The sequence below is a fragment of the Tachyglossus aculeatus genome, chromosome 14, assembly GCF_015852505.1.
Source record: "Tachyglossus aculeatus isolate mTacAcu1 chromosome 14, mTacAcu1.pri, whole genome shotgun sequence".
NCBI classification, from domain to species: Eukaryota; Metazoa; Chordata; class Mammalia; order Monotremata; family Tachyglossidae; genus Tachyglossus; species Tachyglossus aculeatus.
Genome location: NC_052079.1, coordinates 53105871 through 53131574, shown reverse-complemented (window position 1 = coordinate 53131574; position 25704 = coordinate 53105871). Strand labels below are relative to the sequence as shown.

At 50.1% G+C, this 25704-nt stretch overlaps 1 protein-coding gene across 2 annotated transcripts; it reads left to right on the top strand.

The window, feature by feature from the left end:
- Window positions 1-89: 89 nt before the first annotated feature.
- Window positions 90-23249, top strand: SHISA8 (shisa family member 8). 2 transcript variants are annotated; one of them, XM_038756775.1, is made up of 4 exons: window positions 90-622; window positions 16652-16779; window positions 20415-20564; window positions 22307-23249. In XM_038756775.1, exons 1-4 carry the CDS (start codon window positions 111-113, stop codon window positions 22732-22734), a joined length of 1218 nt encoding a protein of 405 aa, XP_038612703.1. In that variant the 5' UTR covers window positions 90-110; the 3' UTR covers window positions 22735-23249. The 2 variants fall into 2 exon arrangements, with proteins under 2 accessions (XP_038612703.1, XP_038612702.1); XM_038756774.1 differs by having other exon boundaries at window positions 22280-23249.
- The last annotated feature ends 2455 nt before the right edge of the window (window positions 23250-25704 follow it).

Below are 25704 nucleotides of genomic sequence, written 5' to 3'. Positions count from 1 at the left end.
TGAGGAAGGGGGCCCGGGGGGGCGGTGGGCCCGGGTCCAGCAACGGCGGACATGAGGTGGTGACCTTGCGGGGTCACCCGCCCCTCGCCCCGTCTCCCGGGCCCGTCCGGATGGAGCGGGGCGGCCTGTGGGGCCTTTGCTGCCTGGTCCTGCTGGCCCCGGGCCGGGGGGCGAGCCGAGCCCAGGGAGACCCCGAGGACCCCCAGGATCCCCAGCCGGAGGCGGCGTTGCTGCCCCCAACAGAGGCGTCATCGTCCGGCGGTGGCGGCGACCGCTGTCGGGGCTACTACGACGTGATGGGCCAGTGGGACCCCCCGTTCAACTGCAGCTCGGGAGCCTACCACTACTGCTGCGGCACGTGCGGTTACCGCTTCTGCTGCCAGGACAGGCCTCGACGCCTCGACCAGGCCCGCTGCTCCAACTACCACAGCCCCGGCTGGACGCCCACCGGCAGGCCCCCCGCCCGCCCGGACGAGACCCCCGGCCACCCCGCCAGGGACAAGACCAACCTCGCCGTCTACGTGGTCTGCGGCGCCGTGGCCGTCTTGGTGCTGGCCGCCATCCTCGCCAAGCTGGGCCTGGAGCGGGGCCGGGGCCCCCAGACCGAGATGACCGTGGCCAGGTGGGTGACCCCTGCCCCGGCCGCCCCGCTCCTGACCCCTTCCCCTCTCAGAAGGGGAAGCTTCTTGGTCATTCCATCGTATTTGATGATGATGATCATGATGATGATATTCGTTAAAGCACTTACTATGGGCCAAGCACTGTTCTAAGCACTGAGGTAATAATAATAATGTTGGTGTTTGTTAAGTGCTTACTATGGGCCAAGCATTGTTCTAAGAGCTGAGGTAATAATAATAATGTTGATGTTCGTTAAGTGCTTACTAGGAGGCAAGCACTGTTCTAAGTGGTGAGGTAATAGTAATAATGTTGGTGTTTAAGTGCTTACTATGGGCTGAGTACTATTCTAAGAGCTGAGGTAATAATAATAACGTTGGTGCTTAAGTGCATACTATGGGCCAAGCACTGTTCTAAGAGCTGAGGTAATAATAATAACATTGGTGTTTGCTACGTCCTTACTAGGGGCCAAGCACTGTTCTAAGTGCTGAGGTAATAATAATAATGTTGGTGTTTAAGTGCTTACTATGGGCCAAGCACTGTTCTAAGCGCTGAGGTAATAATAATAATGTTGGTGTTTGTTCAGTGCTTACTAGGGGCCAAGCACTGTTCTAAGCGCTGAGTTAATAATAATAATGTTGGCATTTGTTAAGTGCTTACTTTGTGCCAAGCACTGTTCTAAGCACTGGGGTAACTCCTTCCCTCCAGGCTCATATCTCCTGCCTTTAGGACATCTCCAGCTGGATGTCTGCCTGCCATCTAAAACTCCACATGTCCGAGACCAAGCTCCTTATCTTCCCTTCCAAACCCTGTCCTCTCCCTGACTTTCCTGTCACCGTAGACGGCACTGCCATCCTTCCCGTCTCACAAGCCCGCAACCTTGTTGTCATCCTCGACTCCGCTCTCTCGTTCACCCCACACATCCAATCCGTCACCAAAACCTGCCGGTCTCACCTCCACAACATCGCCAAGATCCGCCCTTTCCTCTCCATCCAAACTGCTACCTTGCTGGTTCAATCTCTCATCCTATCCCGACTGGATTACTGCATCAGCCTCCTCTCTGATCTCCCATCCTCCTGTCTCCCTCCTTGCTTCAGTCTATACTTCACTCTGCTGCCCGAATTATCTTTCTACAGAAATGCTTTGGGCATGTCACTCCCCTCCTCAAAAATCTCCAGTGGCTACCAATCAATCTGATCATCAGGCAGAAACTCCTCATCCTCGGCTTCGAGGCTGTCCATCCGCTCGCCCCCTCCTACCTCACCTCCCTTCTGTCCTTCTCCAGCCCACCCCGCACCCTCCGCTCCTCTGCCACCGCTAACCTCCTCACCGTTAGGCCTTGTTCTCGCCTGTCCCGCCGTCGACCCCCGGCCCGCATCCTTCCCCTGGCCTGGAATGCCCTCCTTCCACACATCCACCAACCTAGTTCTCTTCCTCCCTTCAAAGACCTACTGAGAGCTCACCTCCTCCAGGAGGCCTTCCCAGACTGAACCCCCTTTTTCCTCTCCTCCTCCCCATTGCCCCCCCGCCCTACCTCCTTCCCCTCCCCACAGCACTTGTATATATTTGTACATATTTACTACTCTATTTTATTGATATGCATATAGCAATAATTCCATTTATTCTCACAGTTCATTCATTCATTCAATCATATTTATTGAGCACTTACTATGTGCAGAGCACTGTACTAAGCGCTTGGGAAGTACAAGTTGGCAACATATAGAGACGGTCCCTACCCAACAGTGGGCTCACAGTCTAGAAGGGGGAGAGAGAGAACAAAACATATTAACAAAATAAAATAAATAGAATAAATATGTACAAATAAAATAGAGTAATAAATACGTACAAACATATATACATATATAAAGGGGCTGTGGGGAGGGGAAGGAGGTAAGGTGGGGGGGGTGGGGAGGGGGAGAGGAAGGAGGAGGCTCAGTCTGGGAAGGCCTGACACCTGTTCACACGTTTCGTTTTATTGTCTTGTCTCCCCCTTCTAGACTGTGAGCCCGTTGTTGGGTAGGGACCGTCTCTATCTGTTGCCGACTTGTACTTCCCAAGCGCTTAGTCCAGTGCTCTGCACACAGTAAGCGCTCAATAAATACGATTGAATGAATGAATGAATAAATGAATGAAGAATAATAATGTTGGTATTTGTTAAGTGCTTACTGTGGGCCAAGCACTGTTCTAAGTGCTGGGGGAGATACAAGGTCATCAGGATGTCCCCCATGGAGTTCACAGTCTTCATCCCCCTTTTACAGATGAGGGAACTGAGGCCCAGAGAAGTGAGGTGACTTGCCCAAAGTCACACAGCTAAGTGGCGGAGCCGGGATTAGAACCCACAACCTCTGACTCCCAAACCTGTGCTCTTACCACTAAGGCACGCTGCTTCAGAGTGCTCGCTGTGGGCAGAGCACTGCACGCTGCCCAGTTTCTGAGAGCAGCAGCAGCGGGGCTCAATGGAAAGAGCCCGGGCTTGGGAGTCCAGAGGTCGTGGGTTCTAGTCCCGGCTCCACCACTCGTCAGCTGTGGGACTTTGGGCAAGTCACTTCACTTCTCTGGGCCTCAGTTCCCTCATCTGGAAAATGGGGATGAAGACTGTGAGCCTCCCGTGGGGCAACCTGATCACCTTGCTACCTCCCCAGTGCTTAGAACAGTGCTTTGCACATGGTAAGTGTTTAATAAATGCCATCATCATTATTATTATTATTATTCAAATCCCGGCTCTGCCAGTTGTCAGCTGGGTGACTTTGGACAAGTCACTTCACTTCTCTGGGCCTCAGTTCCCTCGTCTGGAAAATGGGGGTGAAGACTGTGAGCCTCCCGTGGGGCAACCTGATCACCTTGTTACCTCCCCAGTGCTTAGAACAGTGCTTTGCACATAGTAAGCGCTTAATAAATGCCATTATTATGATGATGATGTGTGAGCATGTGTGTCGGAGCAAGTGTGCTTGTGGCTTCTATGATCTAATGTCCTGGGTGCGTGAGCAAGGGAGAGAGGCTTATGGGTTCATCTGGGTGCCTGGTGTGTGAAAGGGGGAGAGAGAGAGAGAGAGAGAGAGAGAGAGAAGAAGAAGAAGCGTGTCTCAATGAAATCATCATTGCCATCATTATTATTAGAGAGAGAGAGAGAGAGAGAGAAGAAGCATGGCTCAATGAAATCATCATTGCCATCATTATAATTATTATTATTAGAGAGAGAGAGAGAAGAAGCATGGCTCAATGAAATCATCATTGCCATCATTATTATTATTATTAAAGAGAGAAGAAGCGTGGCTCAATGAAGTCATCATTGCCATCATCATCATTATTATTATTAGAGAGAGAGAGAAGAAGTGTGGCTCAATGAAATCATCATTGCCATCATTATTATTATTATTAGAGAGAGAGAGAGAGAAGAAGCATGGCTCAATGAAATCATCATTGCCATCATCATTATTATTATTATTAGAGAGAGTGAGAGAGAAGAAGCGTGGCTCCATGAAATCATCATTACCATCATCATTATTATTATTATTAGAGAGAGAGAGAAGAAGCGTGGCTCAATGAAATCATCATTGCCATCATTATTATTATTATTATTATAGAGAGAGAGAGAAGAAGCGTGGCTCAATGAAATCATCATTGCCATCATTATTATTATTATTATAGAGAGAGAGAGAAGAAGCGTGGCGCAATGAAATCATCATTGCCATCATTATTATTATTATTAGAGAGAGAGAGAGAAGACGTGTGGCTCAATGAAATCATCATTGCCATCATCATTATTATTATTATTAGAGAGAGAGAGAGAAGAAGCGTGGCTCAATGAAATCATCATTGCCATTATTATTATTATTATTAGAGAGAGAGAGAGAGAAGAAGCATGGCTCAATGAAATCATCATTGCCACCATCATTATTATTATTATTAGAGAGAGAGAGAGAGAAGAAGCGTGGCTCAATGAAGTCATCATTGCCATTATTATTATTATTATTATTATTATTATTATTAGAGAGAGAAGAAGCGTGTCTCAATGAAATCATCATTGCCATCATTATTATTATTATTAGAGAGAGAGAGAGAGAAGAAGCGTGTCTCAATGAAATCATCATTGCCATCATTATTATTATTATTAGAGAGAGAGAGAGAGAAGAAGCGTGGCTCAATGAAATCATCATTGCCATCATTATGCCATTATTATTATTAGAGAGAGAGAGAGTGCGAGCGCACATGCTCTAAATAATTTTGGGTGTCTCTGTGGGATGCCACCAGGCTTGTCTTCCCACGCACTCTCATCTCCTCCAAGGGTGACTCCTCAGAGGAATTGAGGGGCTCTGGAGGACAGGGATGGGGGACACACACTCAGAGTGGATGGAGGAGCAAATTCTGTGTCTCCCCCTCTGCCCCCCACCTCAGGGGCTCCCCCGAGGCCCAGCAGCCGCTGCAGGCAACTTACCTCTCTCCTTCTCCCCCCATCCCTCTGCTCCCTGTCACTCCCTCTCTAGCTCAGCTCTCCATTCTCATCTTTATTTGTCTCTCGTCCTTTCGGTTTGGCTCTCCTTTTCCCCTGCCTCACCTGCCCCTTCTCGCCCCATCTGCGCTTAGGTCCGTATCCGCAATTTATTTATTTATATCAATGTCTGTCACCCCCCTCTACCCTGTAAGCTCGCTGTGGACAGGAAATGAATGTGTCTGTTATGTTGCCACAGTGTATGCTCCCCAGCGCTTAGTGTAGTACTCTGCCCTCAGCAAGCGCTCAATAAATACAATTGATTGATCTAATAATAATAATAATAATGTTGGCATTTGTTAAGCGCTTACTATGTGAAAAGCACTGTTCTAAGCGCTGGGGGGGTACAAAGTGATCAGGTTGTCCTACGTGGGGCTCACAGTCTTAATCCTCATTTTACAGATGAGGTAACTGAGGCTCAGAGAAGTTAAGTGACTTGCCCAAGGTCACACAGCAGACATGTGGCGGAGCCGGGATTCAAACCCATGACCTCTGACTCCAAAGCCCGTGCTCTCTCCACTGAGCCACGCTGTTTCCTGTTCTTCCAAGAACAGTGCTTGGCACATAGTAGGCGCTTAACAAATACCCCCCTCGTCCCCCTCTCCATCCCCCCCATCTTACCTCCTTCCCTTCCCCACAGCACCTGTATATATGTATATATGTTTGTACATATTTATTACTCTATTTATTTTACTTGTACATATCGATTCTATTTATTTTATTTTGTTAGTATGTTTGGTTCTGTTCTCTGTCTCCCCCTTCTAGACTGTGAGCCCACTGTTGGATAGGGACTGTCTCTATATGTTGCCAACTTGTACTTCCCAAGCGCTTAGTCTAGTGCTCTGCACACAGTAAGCGCTCAATAAATACGATTGATTGATTGATTGATTGATTATTATTATTATTATTATGGGCTCTCTCTTCGACTCCCTCCTCCTTTCTCTCTCGTATCTTCCCCACCTCATTCTCTTTCTCTCTTTCTCTCTCTCTCTCACACACAAACTCTCCCTCCCTCTTCCAATGCTGCCTTCATTATTCCTTCTGCTCCTTTGAAGGGCCCCTCTGACCCATAACTCAGAGGGATCCTCTCCCCCCAAAAGTCATTTATTCTAGTGGGCTGTGGAGAGGCTGAGGGGAGGGATGGAAGGAAGGAAAGAGGGTCTCCCCTCCCCTACTGCCCCCCTACCAGCCTATGGGAGAGGTGCCCCAGTTGGGATCCAATTGTGGGGCTGAAAGTGGGGACCGGGAAGGAGAAGAGGGGTGGGGACCTTCCCCCTCAATCAATCAATCAATCGTATTTATTGAGCACTTACTGTGTGCAGAGCACTGTACTAACATCTAGAGACGGTCCCTACCCAACAGTGGGCTCACAGTCTAGAAGGGGGAGACAGAGAACAAGACCAAACATATTAACAAAATAAAATAAATAGAATAGATATGTACAAGTAAAATAAGTAAATAAATAGAGTAATATATATGTACAAACATATATCGAGGTGAAAAGAGGACAGCACGGGGGTGGCTTAACAGGGACGAGTTCGTCCATCCTTCCCCTGGGATGGACAAAGGGAAGCAGAGTGGTCTAGTGGACAGAGCTCGGGCCTGAGAGTCGGAAGGACCTGGCTTCTAATTCCGGTTCTGCCACTTAATAATAATAATAATAATAATAATGGCATTTATTCATTCATTCATCATTCAATCGTATCTATTGAGCGCTTACTGTGTGCAGAGCACTGTACTAAGCGCTTGGGAAGTCCAAGTTGGCAACATCTAGAGACGGTCCCTACCCAACAGCGGGCTCACAGTCTAGAAGGGGGAAATGGACAACAAAACAAGGACTCATTTGGATTGCATGCCATGGAGGGGCCTGAGGGTCTAAACCCCGCTCCACCACTTGGTTGCTGTGAGACCTTGGGTTAGTCACTTCACTGTGCCTGAAAAATGCCTGTAAAATGGGGCTTAAGATTGTGAGCTCCATATGGGACACAGACAGTGCCCAACCTGATTATCTTGTATCTACCCAAGTGCTAAGTAAAGTGCCTGGCACATAGTATGCACTTGAATACATATTTTTTTAAAAAAAGGGGCACAACCTTGCTTACAGGAAGTGGTGACTGAATAGGCAATGATGCTGGAGTTAGCGCTTACTATGTGCAAAGCACTGTTCTAAGCACTGGGGAGGTAACAAGGTGATCAGGTTGTCCCACAGGGGGCTCACAGTCTTAATCCCCGTTGTACAGATGATGGAACTGAGGCACAGAGAAGTTAAGTGACTTGCCCAAAGTCACACAGCTGACAAGTGGCAGAGCCGGGATTCGAACCCATGACCTGTGACTCCAAAGCCCGGGCTCTTTCCACTGAGCCACGCTGCTTCCCCAGCCATGCCGCTTCCCCACTTGTGTGAGACCTTGGGCAAGTCACTTCACTTCTCTGGGCCTCAGTCCCCTCATCTGTAAAATAGGGAGTAAGACTGTGAGCCCCATGTGAGACGGGGACTGTGTCCGACCCAATTACCTTGTATCTACCCCAACCCTTAAGTACAGTGCCGGGCACATAGTAAGCACTTAACAAAGACCCCAATTATTATTATGAACCACAGGTGTCAGGAAGCCACTGGACTCCAAGGGTCATTCATTCATTCAATCGTATTTATTGAGCGCCTACTGTGTGCAGAGCACTGGACTAAGCGCTTGGGAAGTACAAGTTGGCAACATCTAGAGACGGTCCCTACCCAACAACGGGCTCACACTCTAGAAGGGGGAGATAGACAACAAAACAAAACATGTGGACAGGTGTCAGTCGTTAGAATAAATAAAAATAAAGCTAGATGCACATTATTAACAAAATAAATAGAATAGTAAATATAATAATAATAATGATGGTATTTGTTAAGCGCTTACTATGCGCAAAGCACTGTTCTAAGTGCTGGATATGTACAAGTAAAATAAATACGATCAGGAGCTTTTTTTAAAAATTTTTGTTCAGCGCTTACTATGGGTCAGGCACTCTTGGCCCGGTCTTCGCTGGCTTGCCAGCTAGGCCCATCCCACCGCATCGTTTCACTCATCCTAAATCCAAACCAGGGGTTTCTCTCCCCTGAAAGGCTTTGTGGCCCATTTTGGAAAATTGGCAACTGAGAAAGGGAGGGGTGGGAAGGATAAGGTCGCCGTAAGACTTCGTTTTGCAACCCCATCCCCTGGATTACAATGGGTACAGGGCCCCCTTCGCTGTCTGTCCCATGGCCCCATGGCCCAGGTACCGTGGGTGTGGAGCGAGTGGGTGGGAAGGGGATAAGCAGTGAACAGAGGCTGGAGTCCGATGGAGGCTGAAGGGAAGTAGAGAGCAGGGCTTTATAATAATAATAATAATAATAATAATAGCATTAAGCTCTTACTATGTGCAAAGCACTGTTCTAAGCGCTGGGGAGATTACAAGATGATCAGGTTGTCCCACGGGGGGCTCAGAGTCTTAGTCCCCATTTTACAGATGAGGTCACTGAGGCCCATAGAAGTGAAGCGACCTGCCCAAAGTCACACAGCTGACAAGTGGCGGAGCCGGGATTTGAACCCCTGACCTCTGACGCCAAAGCCCGGGCTCTTTCCACTGAGCCCCGCTGCTTCTGGTAAATAAGTCACCAAGATCTATGGTGGGCAGGGTCGTGGCGCTGTTAAGTGGGTGTGTGAGTGTGGGGAGGAGGCATATCAATCAGGGAAGACCTTCTGGAGGCAGTGGGTTTTTAGGCAAGCCAGACTGAAAACCCCTTGAGGGTAGGGATGGTGTATTCTAAATCTGTTGTACTCTCCCAAGTGCTTAATCCAGTGTTCTGCACTCAGTAAGCACTCAATCGGGATGATCGATTTGGAGGCGGGGAGGGTTTGACTAAGATGAAGGGGGTGGTAATTCATGTGAAGCAGCGTGGTGCAGTGGAAAGAGCCCGGGCTTTGGAGTCAGAGGTCATGGGTTCAAATCCCAGCTCCGCCACTTGTCAGCTGTGTGACTCTGGGTAAGTCACTTCACTTCTCTGGGCCTCAGTTCCCTCATCTGTCTAATGGGGATGAAGACTGTGAGCTCCCTGTGGGACAACCTCATCACCTTGTACCCTCCCCAGCGCTTAGAACAGTGCTTTGCACATAGTAAGCGCTTAATAAATGCCATTATTATTATTATTATTATTATTATTATTATGTGAGGGGAAAGCGGTGAGCAGTGGGTTGGGGGCAGTAGAGTCCAGACCTAGGGACAGCCAGGATTGCTTGGGAGGAAAAAAAAAAAGAATGTTTTGGCTGTCGACCCCCGGCCGACGTCCTTCCCCTGGCCTGGAATGCCCTCCCTCCACACAACCGCCAAGCTAGCTCTCTTCCTCCCTTCAAAGCCCTACTGAGAGCTCACCTCCTCCAGGAGGCCTTCCCACACTCAGCCCCCTTTTTCCTCTCCTCCTCCCCATCCCCCCTGCCCCTCCCCACAGCACTTGTATATAATAATAATAATAATGATAGCATTTATTAAGCGCTTACTGTGTGCAAAGCACTGTTCTAAGCGCTAGGGAGGTTACAAGGTGATCAGGTTGTCCCACAGGGGGCTCACAGTCTTCATCCCCATTTTACAGATGAGGGAACTGGGGCCCAGAGAAGTGAAGTGACTTGCCCAAAGTCACACAGCTGACAAGTGGCGGAGCCGGGATTTGAACCCATGACCTCCGTCTCCAAAGCCCAGGCTCTTTCCACTGAGCCACGCTGCTTCTGCAAATATATATTTGTACAGATTTATTACTCTATTTATTTTACTTGTACATATTTACTATTCTATTTATTTTGTTAATGACGTGCTATTCATTCATTCAATCGTACTTTAATTCTAAATAGAGCTTTAATTCTATTTGTTCTGATGATTTTGACACCTGTCTACATGCTTTTGTTTTGTTGTCTGTTTCCCCCTTCTAGACCATGAGCCCGTTGTTGGGTAGGGACCATCTCCATATGTTGCCAACTTGGACTTCCCAAGCGCCCAGTACAGTGCTCTGCACACAGTAAGCACTCAATAAATACGATTGAATGAATGAATGAATTCACTCAGTTGTGTTTATTGAGTGCTTACTGTGGGCAGAGTACTGTATTAAGCCTTGAGAAAGTACAATACAGCAATAGAGACAATCCCTGCCCACAATGGGTTTATAATCAATCAATCAATCAATCGTATTTATTGAGCGCTTAGTGTGTGCAGAGCACTGTTCTAAGCGCTTGGGAAGTACAAGTTGGCAACATATAGAGACAGTCCCAGTCTAGGGGGGGGGAAGACAGACATCAAAACAAGCTGTAAGATCCTTGTATTCAGGGGTCACGCCTACCAACTCTATCATTCATTCATTCATTCAATCGTATTTATTGAGCACTTGCTGTGTGCAGAGCAGTGTACTAAGCGCTTGGGAAGTACAAGTTGGCAACATTTAGAGACGGTCCCTCCCCAACAGTGGGCTAGGGCTTAGTACAGTGCTCTGCATGCAGCAAATGTTCATAAATTCCACCGATTGATCGATCGAGGTGAACCAGGGTCAAGGAATCCTGGAGTCCTCTGACTGGTTTGGATCTCAAGAGGGAAACTTGTCCATCAATCAATCAATCAATTGTATTTATTGAGCGCTTACTGTGTGCAGAGCACTGTACTAAGCGCTTGGGAAGTACAAGTTGGCAACGCATAGAGACGGTCCCTACCCAACCTCCTGCCCCCCATCGGGACCATTTCTTTTCCATGTTATTTGCTAAGTGCTACGTGCCAGGCACTGTACTAAGCGCTTAGAGAGATACATTCATTCAATCATATTTATTAAGCGCTTACTGTGTGCCGAGCACTGGACTAAGCGCTTGGGAAGTCCAAGTTGGCAACATATAGAGACGGTCCCTACCCAACAGTGGGCTCACAGTCTAGTACATGATCATCAGGTTGGACACAGTCCACATCCCACATGGGGCTCACAGGAAAGAGGGAGCTCCGGGGCTGGATTTTCCTCAGGAGGCTGGGGGCTGAACTAGCGTGTCGGAACGCGTGTTGGAGCGCCGTGTGTGGGAACGTTTGAGTGTTTGTGAGTCTTTGAGATGAGATGAGTGGACAGAGAGAGAGAAAGTGTGTGTGTGTGAGTGTGTATGTTTGGCTCGTGGTGCGGTGGGAGCGCCCGCCGGGGGCCGGGAGGCGGCCGCCATCCTGTCAGAACACATCTCCTCACCTCCACTGGGGCGTGCGGACCCGGCCTGTCGCCTTCCCCGAAATGCGAGCCGCCAGGCCGGTCTGGGAGAGGAGGGAGCCCGGAGACCTGCTCCCGTCCCGCGGCCCCCGCCCAGGGAGACCCCAGCCTGGCCTGTCTGGCCCGGAGACCCTACGCCGGGGGCCCGAGGGACGCTCGGCCCCTATGACCCAGGCCGGTGGCCCGCTAGGCCTCGGGGCCTCTGCTCCAACCCCTCGCGTGTTACCCACCCCGCCACCTTGCTCTCCCCTCCCACCCCTCCTCACGCCTGCTGTGTGACCTTGGGCAAGTCACTTCATTTCTCTGGGCCTCAGTTCCAGTTATTATAATAATAATAATATCTCCCCTCCTCAAAAATCTCCAGTGGCTACCAATCAACCTACGCATCAGGCAAAATCTCCTCACCCTGGGCTTCAAGGCTGTCCATCACCTCGCCCCCTCCTACCTCACCTCCCTTCTCTCCTTGTCCATCGCAGCCCGCACCCTCCGCTCCTCTGCCGCCGCTAACCTCCTCACCGTTAGGCCTCGTTCTCACCTGTCCCGCCATCGACCCCCGGCCCACGTCCTCCCCCTTTCCTGGAATGCCCTCCCTCCCAACATCCACCAAGTTAGCTCTCTTCCTTCCTTCAAGGCCCTACTGAGAGCTCACCTCTTCCAGGAGGCCTTCCCACACTCAGCCCCCTCCTTCCTCTCCCCTTCCTCCCCCTATTCATTCATTCAATCGTATTTATTGAGCGCTTACTGTGTGCAGAGCACTGGACTAAGCGCTTGGGAAGTCCAAGTTGGCAACATCTAGAGGCGGTCCCTACCCAACAATGGGCTCACAGTCTAGAAGGGGGAGACAGACAACAAAACATGTGGACAGGTGTCAAGTCATCAAGTGTCGAGTTCTAGATGGAGACAGACAACCAAACATGTGGACAGGTGTCAAGTCATCAGGTGTCAAGCTCTAGACTGTGAGCCCGCTGTTGGGTAGGGACCATCTCTAGATGTTGCCAACTTGGACTTCCCAAGCGCTTAGTACAGTGCTCTGCACACAGCAAGCACTCAATAAATACGATTGAAGGAATGAATGAAAGTCATCACAATAAATAGCCCCTTCCTTCCTCTCCCCCTCGTCCCCCTCTCCATCCCCCCATCTTACCTCCTTCCCTTCCCCACAGCACCTGTATATATGTATATATGTTTGTACAGATTTATTACTCTATTTATTTTACTTGTCCATATCTATTCTATTTATTTTATTTTGTTAGTATATTTGGTTTTGTTCTCTGTCTCCCCCTTTTAGACTGTGAGCCCACTGTTGGGTAGGGACCATCTCTATATGTTGCCAACTTGTACTTCCCAAGCGCTTAGTACAGTGCTCTGCACACAGTAAGCGCTCAATAAATACGATTGATGATGATGATGATGGTGATAAATGGAAATAAAGCTAGATGCATGCAGGGAGAATGAACTTTGCCGAGCACTGAGGGTCTCTCTGTGAGTAGGAGAGCTGGCAGGGGAAGGAGGGGAAGGAAAGAGGAGGGATAATTAGGGAAGACTTCCTGGGGGGGTGTCGGGGGTTTGAGAGAAGCTTCGTAGAGGGGAGGGATGCAGCTGGGTTTCGGAATGGCGTAGAGAGGGGAGAGGAAGGGGTGGAGCGGGGAAATATTTCAGGCACAATGAGCAGGTCTCCGTGGCAGATTGGACGGGGGCAGAGGATGAGGGGATCGAGTCGGAGGTGACTCAGGGGTTATCAGTATGACGGAGAAGCAAGACGTCCAAGGATCCTGGCACAATAATAATAATGGCATTTATTAAGCGCTTACTATGTGCAAAGCACTGTTCTAAGCGCCGGGTAAGGATACAAGATGTTCATCCCCCGGGCCTGGAATGCCCTCCCTCTGCCCCTCCGCCAAGCTAGCTCTCTTCCTCCCTTCAAGGCCCTACTGAGAGCTCACCTCCTCCAGGAGGCCTTCCCACACTCAGCCCCTTCCTTCCTCTCCCCCTCGTCCCCCTCTCTATCCCCCCATCTTACCTCCTTCCCTTCCCCACAGCACCTGTATATATGGATATATGTTTGTACATATTTATTACTCTATTTATTTATTTTACCTGTACATCTTTATTCTATTTATTTTATTTTGTTAGTATGTTTGGTTTTGTTCTCTGTCTCCCCCTTTTAGACTGTGAGCCCACTGTTGGGTAGGGACTGTCTCTATATGTTGCCAACTTGTACTTCCCAACCGCTTAGTACAGTGCTCTGCACACAGTAAGTGCTCAATAAATACGATTGATTGATTGATTGATTGATTGATCAGGTTGGGGGGCTCACAGTCTTAATCCCCATTTTACAGGTGAGGTGACTGAGGCCCAGAGAAGTTAATAATAATAATAATAATAATAATAATGGCACTTATTGAGCGCTTACTATGTGCAAAGCACTGTTCTAAGTGCTGGGAAGGATACAAGGTGATCAGGTTGAGGGGCTCACAATCTTAATCCCCATTTTACAGGTGAGGTGACTGAGGCCCAGGGAAGTTAATAACAATAATAATAATAATAATAATAATAATGATGATGGCATTTGTTAAGAGCTTACTATGTGCAAAGCACTGTTCTAAGCGCTGGGGAGGTTACAAGGTGATCAGGTTGTCCCCCGGGGGGGCTCACAGTCTTCATCCCCATTTTACAGATGAGGTGACTGAGACCCAGAGAAGTTAACAATAATGATAATGATGGCATTTGTTAAGCGCTTACTATGTGCAAATCACTGTTCTAAGCGCTGGGGAGGTTACAAGGTGATCAGGTTGTCCCACGGGGGGCTCACAGTCTTAATCCCCATTTTACAGATGAGGTGACTGAGGCCCAGAGAAGTTAATAATAATAATAATGGCATTTGTTAAGCGCTTACTATGTGCAAAGCACTGTTCTAAGCGCTGGGGAAGATACAAGGTGATCAGGTTGTTCCATGTGGGGCTCACAATCTTAATCCCCATTTTCCAGATGAGGGAACTGAGGCACAGAGAAGTTAAGTGACTTGCCCAAAGTCACACAGCTAAGTGGCGGAGCCAGGATTTGAACCCACGACCTCTGAGTCCAAAGCCCGGGCTCTTTCCACTGAGCCCCGCTGCTTCCCCACAGTCGCCCACCGCAGCTGCTGATCTGGGTGTCCGGCTCTCCGAGGCTGGAGATTGGCGTGAGGGAAGGGGTGGGTGCGCCTGATTATACATAGTCGGTCAATCGTATTTATTGAGCGCTTACTGCGTGCAGAGCACTGTGCTAAACGTAGCATGGCCTAGAGAGTAGATCACGGGCTTGGGAGTCAGAAGGACTTGGGTTAAAATCCTGTCTCTGCCACTTGTCTGCTGCCTGACCTTGGGCAAGTCACTTTACTTCTCTGTGCCTCAGTTACCTCATCTGAGGGTGAGACTGTGAGTCCCACACGAGACAGGAACTGTACCCCACCCGATTTGCTTGTATCCAGCCCAGCGCTCAGTACAGTACAGAAAAGCAGCGTGGCTCAGTGGAAAGGGCACGGGTTTTGGAGGCAGCGGTCATGGGTTCAAATCCCGCCTCCTCCAACTGTCAGCTGTGTGACTTTGGGCAAGTCACTTAACTTCTCTATGCCTCAGTTACCTCATCTGGAAAATGGGGATTGGACTGTTAGCCGCCCGTGTAACCTCCCCAGCGCTTAGAACAGTGCTTTGCACATAGTAAGCGCTTAATAAATGCCATCATCATTATTATTATTACAGGGCCTAACACATAGTAAGCGCTTAACAAAAACCACAATTATTAGTATTATTACTGGTATCACTGATGCTTTAGACTGTGAGCCCCCGCCGTGGGACAACCTGATCACCTTGTAACCTCCCCAGTGCTTAGAACAGTGCTTTGCACATAGTAAGTGCTTAATAAATGCCATTATTATTATTATTATTATTATGTAGGGTAATTGGGTTGGACACAGTCCTTGTCTCACTTGGGGCTCACAGTCTTAATCCCCATGTTACAGATAAGGGAACTGAGGCACAGAGAACTACAGCGACTTGCCCAAGGTCACACAGCAGATACGTAGCGGTGCCAGGGTTAGAACTCAGGTCCTTCCGACTCCCAGGCCTGGGCACTATCCATTAGAGAAGCAGCGTGGCTCAGTGGAAAGAGCCCGGGCTTGGGAGTCAGAGGTCATGGGTTCGAATCCCAACTCGGCCACATCTGCTGTGTGACCTTGGGCAAGTCACTTCACTTCTCTGAGCCTCAGTTCCCTCATTCGTAAAACGGGGATTAAGACTGTGAGCCCCACGGGGGACAACTTGATCACCTTGTATCCCCCCCACCCCAGCGCTTAGAACAGCGCTGTGCACATAGTAAGTGCCCTTCAAGGCCCTACTGAGAGCTCACCTCCTCCAGGAGGCCTTCCCAGACTGAACCCCCTCCTTTCTCACCCCCTCCGCCCCCTCTCCACCCCCCCACCTTACCTCCTTCCCTTCCCCACAGCACCTGTATATATGTTTGTACAGATTTATTACTCTATTGATTTATTTTACTTGTACATATCTATTCTATTGATTTTATTTTGTTAATATGTTTTGTTTTGTTCTCTGTCTCCCCCTTCTAGACTGTGAGCCCGCTGTTGGGTAGGGACCGTCTCTAGATGTTGCCAACTTGGACTTCCCAAGCGCTCAGTCCAGTGCTCTGCACGCAGTAAGCGCTCAATAAATACGATTGATTGATTGATTGATTAACAAATGCCATCCTTAACTTGTTGGGATGGGATGAGAGTGGGGAACTGCATTTCCAGCTGGGGAAACAGAACTTGGAGAGATTCCCCCCGCCCTTTTAGACTGTGAGCCCACTGTTAGGTAGGGACTGTCTCTATATGTGGCCAACTTGTACTTCCCAAGCAATCAGTCCGGTACTCTGCACGCAGTAAGCGCTCAATAAATACGATTGATTGATTAACAAATGCCATCCTTAACTTGTTGGGATGGGATGAGAGTGGGGAACTGCATTTCCAGCAGGGGAAACAGAACTTGGAGAGACACCCCCAAACCCTTTTAGACTGTGAGCCCGCTGTTGGGTAGGGACTGTCTCTATATGTGGTCAACTTGGACTTCCCAAGCGCTTAGTCCAGTGCTCTGCACACAGTAAGCGCTCAATAAATACGATTGATTGATTGATTCGTCCGGGGTCACCCGGCCGGTTGGAGAATTTGGAAAGATTTGGCCCCCACCCACCCTCCGTGACCTGGCGGCTGGGGGCTGGACCCGATGGCCTTTGGAGCAGGCAGCTTCAACTGCCCTTTCTATCCTCTGCCCTTCGTCCAGGACCCTCACTGACCTCCTGAAGCAGCCCGGTGCGGGCTCTCCGGACCCCCTGGCAGGCCCCCAGCACAGCAGCGTGAGGGTACAGATGGGCGAGGGGCTGCCCAGGGGCTCCCCGCGGACCGGCGCAGGTAAGCAGGCCTCGCCCGGGCGTGGGACAAAAAAAATCCGGGAAGTGGGTCAGCAGCAGCGCTCCTCCACACCCCTCTCCCTTTCTTCTAGACTGTGAGCCCACTGTTGGGTAGGGACCGTCTCTATATGTTGCCAACTTGGACTTGCTTTGCACAGTCCTGGTCACAGACAACCTGATCACCTTGTAACCTCCCCAGCGCATAGAACAGTGCTTTGCACATAGTAAGCGCTTAATAAATGCCATTATTATTATTATTATTCTCTGGGCCTCAGTTCCCTCATCTGTCAAATGGGGATGAAGACTGTGAGCCCCCCTTGGGACAACGTGATCACCTTGTATTCCCCCTCAGCGCTTAGAACAGTGCTTTGCACATAGTAAGCGCTTAATAAATGCCATCATCATCATTATTATTTTCTGGGCCTCAGTTCCCTCGTCAGTCAAATGGGGATGAAGACTGTGAGCCACCCCTTGGGACAACCTGATCACCTTGTAGTCCCCCTCAGCGCTTAGAACAGTGCTTTGCACGTAGTAAGCGCTTAATAAATGCCATCATTATTATTATTATTCTCTGGGCCTCAGTTCCCTCATCAGTGAAATGGGGATGACTACTGTGAACCCCACCTTGGGACAACCTGATCACCTTGCATTCCCCTTCAGCGCTTAGAACAGTGCTCTGCACATACGGAGAAGCGGCGTGGCTCAGCGGAAATAGCCCGGGCTTTGGAGTCAGAGGTCATGGGTTCGAAACCCGGCTCCACCACTTGTCAGCTGTGTGACTTTGGGCAAGTCACTTCACTTCTCTGGGCCTCAGCAACCTCATCTGTAAAATGGGGATGAAGACTGTGAGCCCCACATGGGACAACCTGATCACCTTGTATCCCCTCCAGCGCTTAGAACAGTGCTTTGCACATGGTAAGCACTTAATAAATGCCATTATTATTAGTATTATTATAGTAAGCACTTAACAAATGCCATTATTATTATTAGGAATGTCCCAGCCCATGGGCTCAGCACGCCAGAGCTCCCCTCCCCAGCCAATGAGCCTGTTGTTGGGTAGGGACCGCCACTATATGTTACCGACTTGTGCTTCCCAAGCGCTTAGTACAGTGCTCTGCACACAGTAAGCGCTCAATAAATATGATTGAATGAATTAGCACCCAGAACGCCCTCCCCTCTGGCCACCCAACGTTCCCGGGTTTTCTCCTCAGCCAAACGGCATTCCTCATGCCAGCCGTTTGTTTTTGGCTGCCCGGCAGGTGCCAAGAAATGCAGGGGGGACAGAGGGAGAGAAGGAGGTAGGGAGAATCCATCCATCAGGGGCATTTCTTGAGTGCCGACTGTGTGCAACGCTCTGTACTGAGCGCTTCGGAAAATTCAACAGAGTTGGTAGACACAATCCCTGCTCACAAGGCGCTTTCAGTCCAGCGCTTCCCTCTGAGCTCCTTGCCTGGCTCAGAGCTTGGGCTGCGGGGGGGAAAATAATAATAATAGCATTTATAAATATTTATATTTTATATTAAATACATTTATATATATATAACATACTTCCCAAGTGCTCAGTACAGTGCCCTGCACACAGTAAGCGCTCAATAAATACGATTGAATGAATGAATCATTCTATTTTACTGAGCGCTTACTGTGTGCAGAGCACCGTACGGAGCGCTTGGGAGAGGACGATGTAACAGTAAACAGAATCAATCAAACTATCCATCAATCGTATTTATTGAGCACTTACTGTGTGCAGAGCACTATACTAAGCGCTTGGGAAGTACAAGTTGGCAGCATACAGAGACGGTCCCTACCCAACAGTGGGCTCAACCGGTCCCTGGCCCTACCGCCATACTTCCCCTTGCTCTTCTCTGCCAGGCTTGGGGCACTGCCCCAGATCCGTCCGGTCTCTATCTCTGTCAGCTTCGCTGCTCTCATCCTTTTCTCCCTTGGAGGATTAATAATAATAATAATAATGACGGTATTTATTAAGCGCTTACTATGTGCCAAGCACTGTTCGGATACAAGGTGATCAGGTTGTCCCACGGGGGGCTCGCAGTCTTCATCCCCATTTGACGGATGAGGGAACTGAGGCCCAGAGAATAATAATAATAATAATGGCATTTATTAAGCGCTTACTATGTGCAAAGCACTGTTCTAAGCGCTGGGGAGGTTACAAGGTGATGAGGTTGTCCCACGGGGGGCTCACAGTTCTAACCCCCATTTTCCAGATGAGGGAACTGAGGCCCAGAGAAGTGAAGTGACTTGCCCAAAGTCACCCAGCTGACAACTGGCAGAGCCGGGATTTGAACCCATGAACTCTGACTCCAAAGCCCAGGCTCTTTCCAGTGAGCCACGCTGCTTCCCAAGTGAAGTGCCTTGCCCAAGGTCACATGGCTGATAATTGGCGGAGCTGGGATTTGAACCCATGACCTCTGACTCCAAAGCCCGGGCTCTTTCCACTGAGCCCCGCTGCTTCTCTCAATAAATAGGGACCTTGACCGCCACTGAGCCGGCCCAGGTCTTCCTGCCCTCATGGGGAGGCAGAGTCCGGGGCTCCTGTTGCCGCTGTGGTGGCCCCGTGGCTGTGTTGGAGACTCCCCCTGGGCCCTGAGCCCTACTGAGAGCTCACCTCCTCCAGGAGGCCTTCCCAAACTGAGCCCCTTCGTTCCTCTCCCCCTCATCCCCCTCTCCTTCCCCCCATCTTACCTCCTTCCCTTCCCCACAGCACCTGTATATATGTATATATGTTTGTACAAATTTATTACTCTATTTATTTATTTATTTTACTTGTACATATCTATTCTATTTATTTTATTTTGTTAGTATGCTTGGTTTTGTTCTCTGTCTCCCCCTTTTAGACTGTGAGCCCACTGTTGGGTAGGGACTGTCTCTCTATGTTGCCAACTTGGACTTCCCAAGCGCTTAGTACAGTGCTCTGCACACAGTAAGCGCTCAATAAATACGATTGATGATGAGTAGGGGATGGGGCACACCTCTTGGGAGGATGGTGGCTCTCCAAGCCCAAGGCCTCCCCAGTTCTCTATCTCCCCCTTCTAGACTGTGAGCCCGCTGTGGGGTAGGGACCGTCTCTAGATGTTGCCAACTTGGACTTCCCAAGTGCTTAGTACGCAGTAAGCGCTCAATAAATACGATTGAATGAATGAATGAATGCAGGGAGGGATGGATTGCCAATCTTCAAGGACGAGAGCCCCTGGGGCCGCCAGAGAGGGGTGAGGGAGGGGAGTGGACTTCATCCCCTATTGCATCATTATCATCATCAATCGTATTTATTGAGCGCTTACTATGTGCAGAGCACTGTCATCATCAATCATCATCAATTGTATTTATTGAGCACTTACTGTGTGCAGAGCACTGGACTAAGCGCTTGGGAAGTACAAACTGGCAACATATAGAGACAGTCCCTACCCAACAGTGGGCTCACAGTCTTAAAGGGGGATCATAATGCTAGAAGGGGGATCATAAAAGGGGGATTAGACTGTGAGCCCACTGTTGGGTAGGGACTGTCTCTATATGTTGCCAATTTGTACTTCCCAAGCGCTTAGTACAGTGCTCTGCACATAGTAAGCGCTCAATAAATACGATTGATGATGATGATGATTATGCTACTCATCTTCTTGCCAGACGAGTCACACCTGAACAACGCCACCTTGGGCACCGGCCCCGTGCCCCAGCTGGGGCTGGCACCCCCCCACAGCAGCCGGCTACATATGGGCAGCAGCGTGACCCTGCAGGCATCCGGCTACACCAAGTATGCCACCCTCAAGGCCGTGGGTAAGCAACACCGCGGGGGACACCCGGGGAGGGAGGAAAGCAGAGTGGGATCAAGCGGGTTGGCAATCCTCTGCTCCTGTCCTCTACCGCCCCAGCCTCCGGCTCCTTCTAGACTGTGAGCCCACTGTTGGGTAGGGACTGTCTCTATATGTTGCCAACTTGGACTTCCCAAGCGCTTAGTCCAGCGCTCTGCACACAGTAGGCGCTCCTTCCTCTCCCCCTCGTCCCCCTCTGCATCCCCCCTATCTTACCTCCTTCCCTTCCCCACAGCACCTGTATATATGGATATATGTTTGTACAGATTTATTACTCTATTTATTTATTTATTTATTTTACTTGTACCTATCTATTCTATTTATTTTATTTTGTTAGTCTGTTTGGTTTTGTTCTCTGTCTCCCCCTTTTAGACTGTGAGCCCACTGTTGGGTAGGGACTGTCTCTATATGTTGCCAACTTGTACTTCCCAAGTGCTTAGTACAGTACTCTGCACACAGTAAGCGCTCCATAAATACGATTGATTGATTGATTGATATTAAGAAAATAAAATAAATAGAATAAATATGTACAAATAAAATAAATAAATAATTTTATTTACTCAATAAATTTATTGAGCCCTCACTGTGTGCAGAGCACTGTACTAAGCATCTAGGAGCGTACAAGAGAGTCGGTACACACGTTCCCTGCCCACAGTGAGCGCTCAATCATTACCACTGATTGAATGACGGATAGAGAGGGAGACTGATAGAGCACGGGCCCGAGAGTCAGAAGGACCTGGGTTCTAATCCCGACTCCTCCTCTCGTCTGCCGTGTGACCTTTCTCCCCCTTTTAGACTGTGAGCCCACTGTTGGGTAGGGACTGTCTCTATATGTTGCCAACTTGTACTTCCCAAGTGCTTAGTACAGTGCTTTGCACACAGTAAGCGCTCAATAAATACAATTGATTGATTGATTGATTGATTGGCCTTGGTCAAGTTGCTTCCCTTCTCAGGGCCTCAGTTCCCTCATCGACTTGACACCTGCCCACATGTTTTGTTTCGTTGTCCGTCTCCCCCTTCTAGACTGTGAGCCTGTCGTTGGGTAGGGACCGTCTCTATCTGTTGCCGACTTGTACTTCCCAAGCGCTTAGTTCAGTGCTCTGCACACAGAAAGCGCTCAATAAATACCATCGAATGAATGAATGAATCTCTAAAATGGGGATGAAGACTGGGAGCCCCATGTGGAATATGGGTCGAGTCCAACCTGATTAAGTTGTAACTACCCCAGTGCTTAGCCCAGCACCTGGTGCCTAATAAGTGCTTAACAAATCAAGAGAGAAGCAGCGTGGCTCAGTGGAAAGAGCCCGGTTCAAATCCCAGCCCCGCCAATTGTCAGCTGGGTGACTTTGGGCAAGTCACTTCACTTCTCTGGGCCTCAGTTCCCTCGTCTGTCAAATGGGGATGAAGGCTGTGAGCCTCCAGTGGGGCAACCTGATCCCTTTCATCATCAATCGTATTTATTGAGCGCTTACTATGTGCAGAGCACTGTACTAAGCGCTCAGGAAGTACAAATTGGCAACATATAGAGACAGTCCCTACCCAACAGTGGGCTCACAGTCTAAAAGTGGAACCTCTTGTAACCTCCCCAGCGCTTAGAACAGTGCTTTGCACATATTAAGCGCGTAATAAATGCCATCATCATTATCACTATTGTTATTATTAAATCCCATGAAAACGAAGACCAATCCATCACACGTGTCCCCGCAGAGAGCGCACCGGAGGAGTTCTACAAGCGCTTCCCGACGGTGGACCTGCCGCCGCCGGGCACCCTGCCCTTTCCCCCCCGGCACCCCAAGGACCCGCCCGCGCTGTTGGATGGCTGCCCCTGGAGAGGGGCCACCACCTCCGGCTCCAGAGTCAAGGCTGGGAGGACCAGGGCCCGGCCCCCGCTGCCCTCCAACCCCGCTTACCGGGGCTGGGAGCAGGGCCGCCCCCGTCTGCAGGGCCGAGCCCCCCGCCCTCACCACGCCCGTCACCCCCACCACCCGCCCCCGGACCCCCGGCCACACGGCTTCGTCCCCCCGAGGCAGGTCAGCATGGAGAAGCTGCCCGAGGCCTACAGCCAGCTGCCCCCACACTACGGCACTCCCCAGCCGCATCTCTCCACCAACAGCAAGACGGAAGTCACCGTGTGAGCCGGGAGGGGCCTGCCGACCCCCATCATCCTCTATCACCCCCCACCCCGCCGCATCACCCCGGGCCTGTGCCCACCCTGGTGCCCGCACGAGAGCAGCGGGACGCGGGGACGCAGGCCAGGCCGTCGAAGGTCAAACTGGCCGCCGGGTCCGGGGGCGAGGTGACGGCATCCCATTGGCAATCGGGTATCCGGAGAAGGTGGCGGGCCCTCACCTCCCCCCACCCTGGGGACCACCCTCTCTGCCCTAACCAGGCTGGTGCAGAGACCCCAGGCCTGGCTTTGCCACCAGGGCCCAGAGCCAGGTTGGAGGTGGGGGGCCCAAAAATTGCCCCTCTTGCCGCATGACGAAGATCCCTTCCCTGCTCCCCACGCCCCCCACCACCTCCCTTTCCTGTGGCAGCAGCTGCAGGGGGGCTGGGGCTCTGCGCAGCTCCGAAATTCAGGGGGAGAGAGGGGGAACAAGCCAGGGAGCTGCCATTTAGCTGGACTGGGGCCGCAGTTAGGACCATTTTGCTCCCCCTCCCCAACCTGTGCTCCCTCCACACTACTGCCCCTCCGCCTGACTCTTCCCCCTCCCCAGCAGGGTGGGAAGGAACAGGCCCTTTCTTTCCTCTCCCAAGGCCGGATTAAGGCCCTTGGGAGTGGGAGTGGGGGGAGGAGAAGGGATGGGATGGGAGTTGAGGCGGGGGGAATCTCCCCTGAAGGGCTATTGGCGGGGCCAAGGAGACAAGGGCAGGGAGCTGTGCCCATCTGGCCCTGCCCCCTGTATTGATGCCTTCCCTCTCCCCAAATAAACACACCCCAGCCCTCTTCCCCCACAAGCTGGGGGTCGGGTGAGGAGTGGGCTCTGTATTTCACTGGCTTTGTTTCTGTGCCTTCCCTGCAGATGGCCTGAGCAGGCCTAAGCACGGCTCTGCACACTGGCACACATACACCCAGGAGCACAGAGCCTCCGGCACCCGCATGCAAACGTCCACATTATTATCATTATTATTACTGTATCCGTCAACCCCTATGTGTCAAGCACTGGTCTACGTGCTGGGGTGAAGACAAGCACATCGGGCTGGATACCGTCCCCCGTCCCACATCCATCAACCGCATTTATGGAGTGCTTACTTTGTGCAGAGCACTATATTAAGCGCTCGGGAGAGTACACTAGAACAATATTCATTCATTCCATCGTATTTATTGAGCGCTTACTGTGTGCAGAGCACTGTACTAAGCAATATAACAGATACATTCCCTGCCCAGAACGACCTTACAGTGTAGAAGGGGAGACGGACATTAACACAAATAAATACATTTTTAGACTGTGAGCCCACTGTTGGGGAGGGACTGTCTCTATATGTTGCCAACTTGTACTTCCCAAGCGCTTAGTACAGCGCTCTGCACACAGTAAGCGCTCAATAAATACGGTTGATTGATTGATTTTGGAGATGTACATGATTGATGTGGGGTGAGGATGGGGGATGGATAGAGGGCGAGAGGGTGATGCAGAGGGGAGCGGAAGAAAAGGAAAAGAGGGCTTAGTCGGGGAAGGCTTCTTGGAGGAGATGTGCCTCCGATGAGACTTGGCAGGCTGAGGGAAGAGTAATTATCTGTCAGCTATGAAGAGGAGAAAATGGGTTATCCGAGGGAGTGGGTGTAGACGGAGAATAGAAGGGGGCCCAGAACTGAACCTTGAGTGACTCCCACAGTTAGGGGGTGGGAGGCAGAGGAGGAGCTCACGAAAGAGATTGAAAATGAGCGGCCAGAGAGCTAGGAGGAGGACCGGAAGACGACAATCAATCAATCAATCAATCAATCGTATTTATTGAGCGCTTACTGTGTGCAGAGCACTGGACTAAGCGCTTGGGAAGTACAAGTTGGCAACATATACACTGACGCTTCACTGACTTTGATTAACAAAGGATTTGATTTATTTGATTAATTTAATTTGATTTGATTAACAGTATTTGATTAACAAGTACTACAGTGATTATTAGTGACTGAGAGAGGAGGGGCAGGAGAGGTCGCCTCCATTTTGAAGCTGAAGGACAGGCCCGGAGAGGTGAGGGTTTGCCCAAGATCACACAGCAGTTAAGGGACAGCGGATTTGGCATAGTCCATCTGGCAGCCCCAGGCAGAGCCTTTGGAGCTACCAGTTTTGGGTTGCAGGTGGATTTGGGGACCTTTTCCCTGATTTAGCGTGACTTTGGGCAAGTCACTTCACTTCTCTGGGCCTCAGTGACCTCATCTGGAAAGTGGGGATGAAGACTGAGCCCCCCTGTGGGACCGCCTGATCTCCTGGTAACCTCCCCAGTGCTTCAAACAGTGCTTTGCACATAGTAAGTGCTTAATAAGTACCATCATCATTAATAATAAATTAGAAATAATAAATACTATTAGTAGTAGTAATAGTATTTGGGCAAGTCACTTTCCTTCTCTGGGCCTCAGTTCCCTCATTGGTAAAATGGGGATTAAGACTGTGAGACCCTCTGTGGGACAACCTGATCACCTTGTAACCTCCCCAGCGCTTAGACCAGTGCTCTGCACATAGTAAGGGCTTAATAAATACCATTATTATTATTATTACTGAGCCACCGCAGCTCTGCCAAGGCCCGAGGGCCACGAGGCTGCTTGTCTGTCTCCCCCTTCTAGACTGTGAGCCCGCTGTGGGGTAGGGACCGTCTCTAGATGTTGCCAACTTGGACTTCCCAAGCGCTTAGTCCAGTGCTCTGCACACAGTAAGCGCTCAATAAATACGATTGAATGAATGAATGAATGAATGAATGAATGAATGAATGACTACGCCGTAGGAGGAGGAAGGGGCACAGGCCCGGGATCTGCTGCCCCCTGGTGGCCACTGATCAATCAATCATCATTATCATCATCAATCGTATTTATTGAGCGCTTACTGTGTGCAGAGCACTGTACTAAGCGCTTGGGAAGTACAAGCTTGCAACATATAGAGACAGTCCCTACCCAA

What these genes read in the sequence shown, in the direction of transcription:
- SHISA8 (XM_038756774.1), top strand. Translation starts at nt 111, where the DNA reads ATGGAGCGGGGCGGCCTGTGGGGCCTTTGCTGCCTGGTCCTGCTGGCC. An exon ending in ACCGAGATGACCGTGGCCAG is followed by an intron (nt 623 to 16,651) that starts GTGGGTGACCCC and finishes CCCTTCGTCCAG; the next exon opens with GACCCTCACTGACCTCCTGA. An exon ending in TGCCACCCTCAAGGCCGTGG is followed by an intron (nt 20,565 to 22,279) that starts GTAAGCAACACC and finishes ATGAAAACGAAG; the next exon opens with ACCAATCCATCACACGTGTC.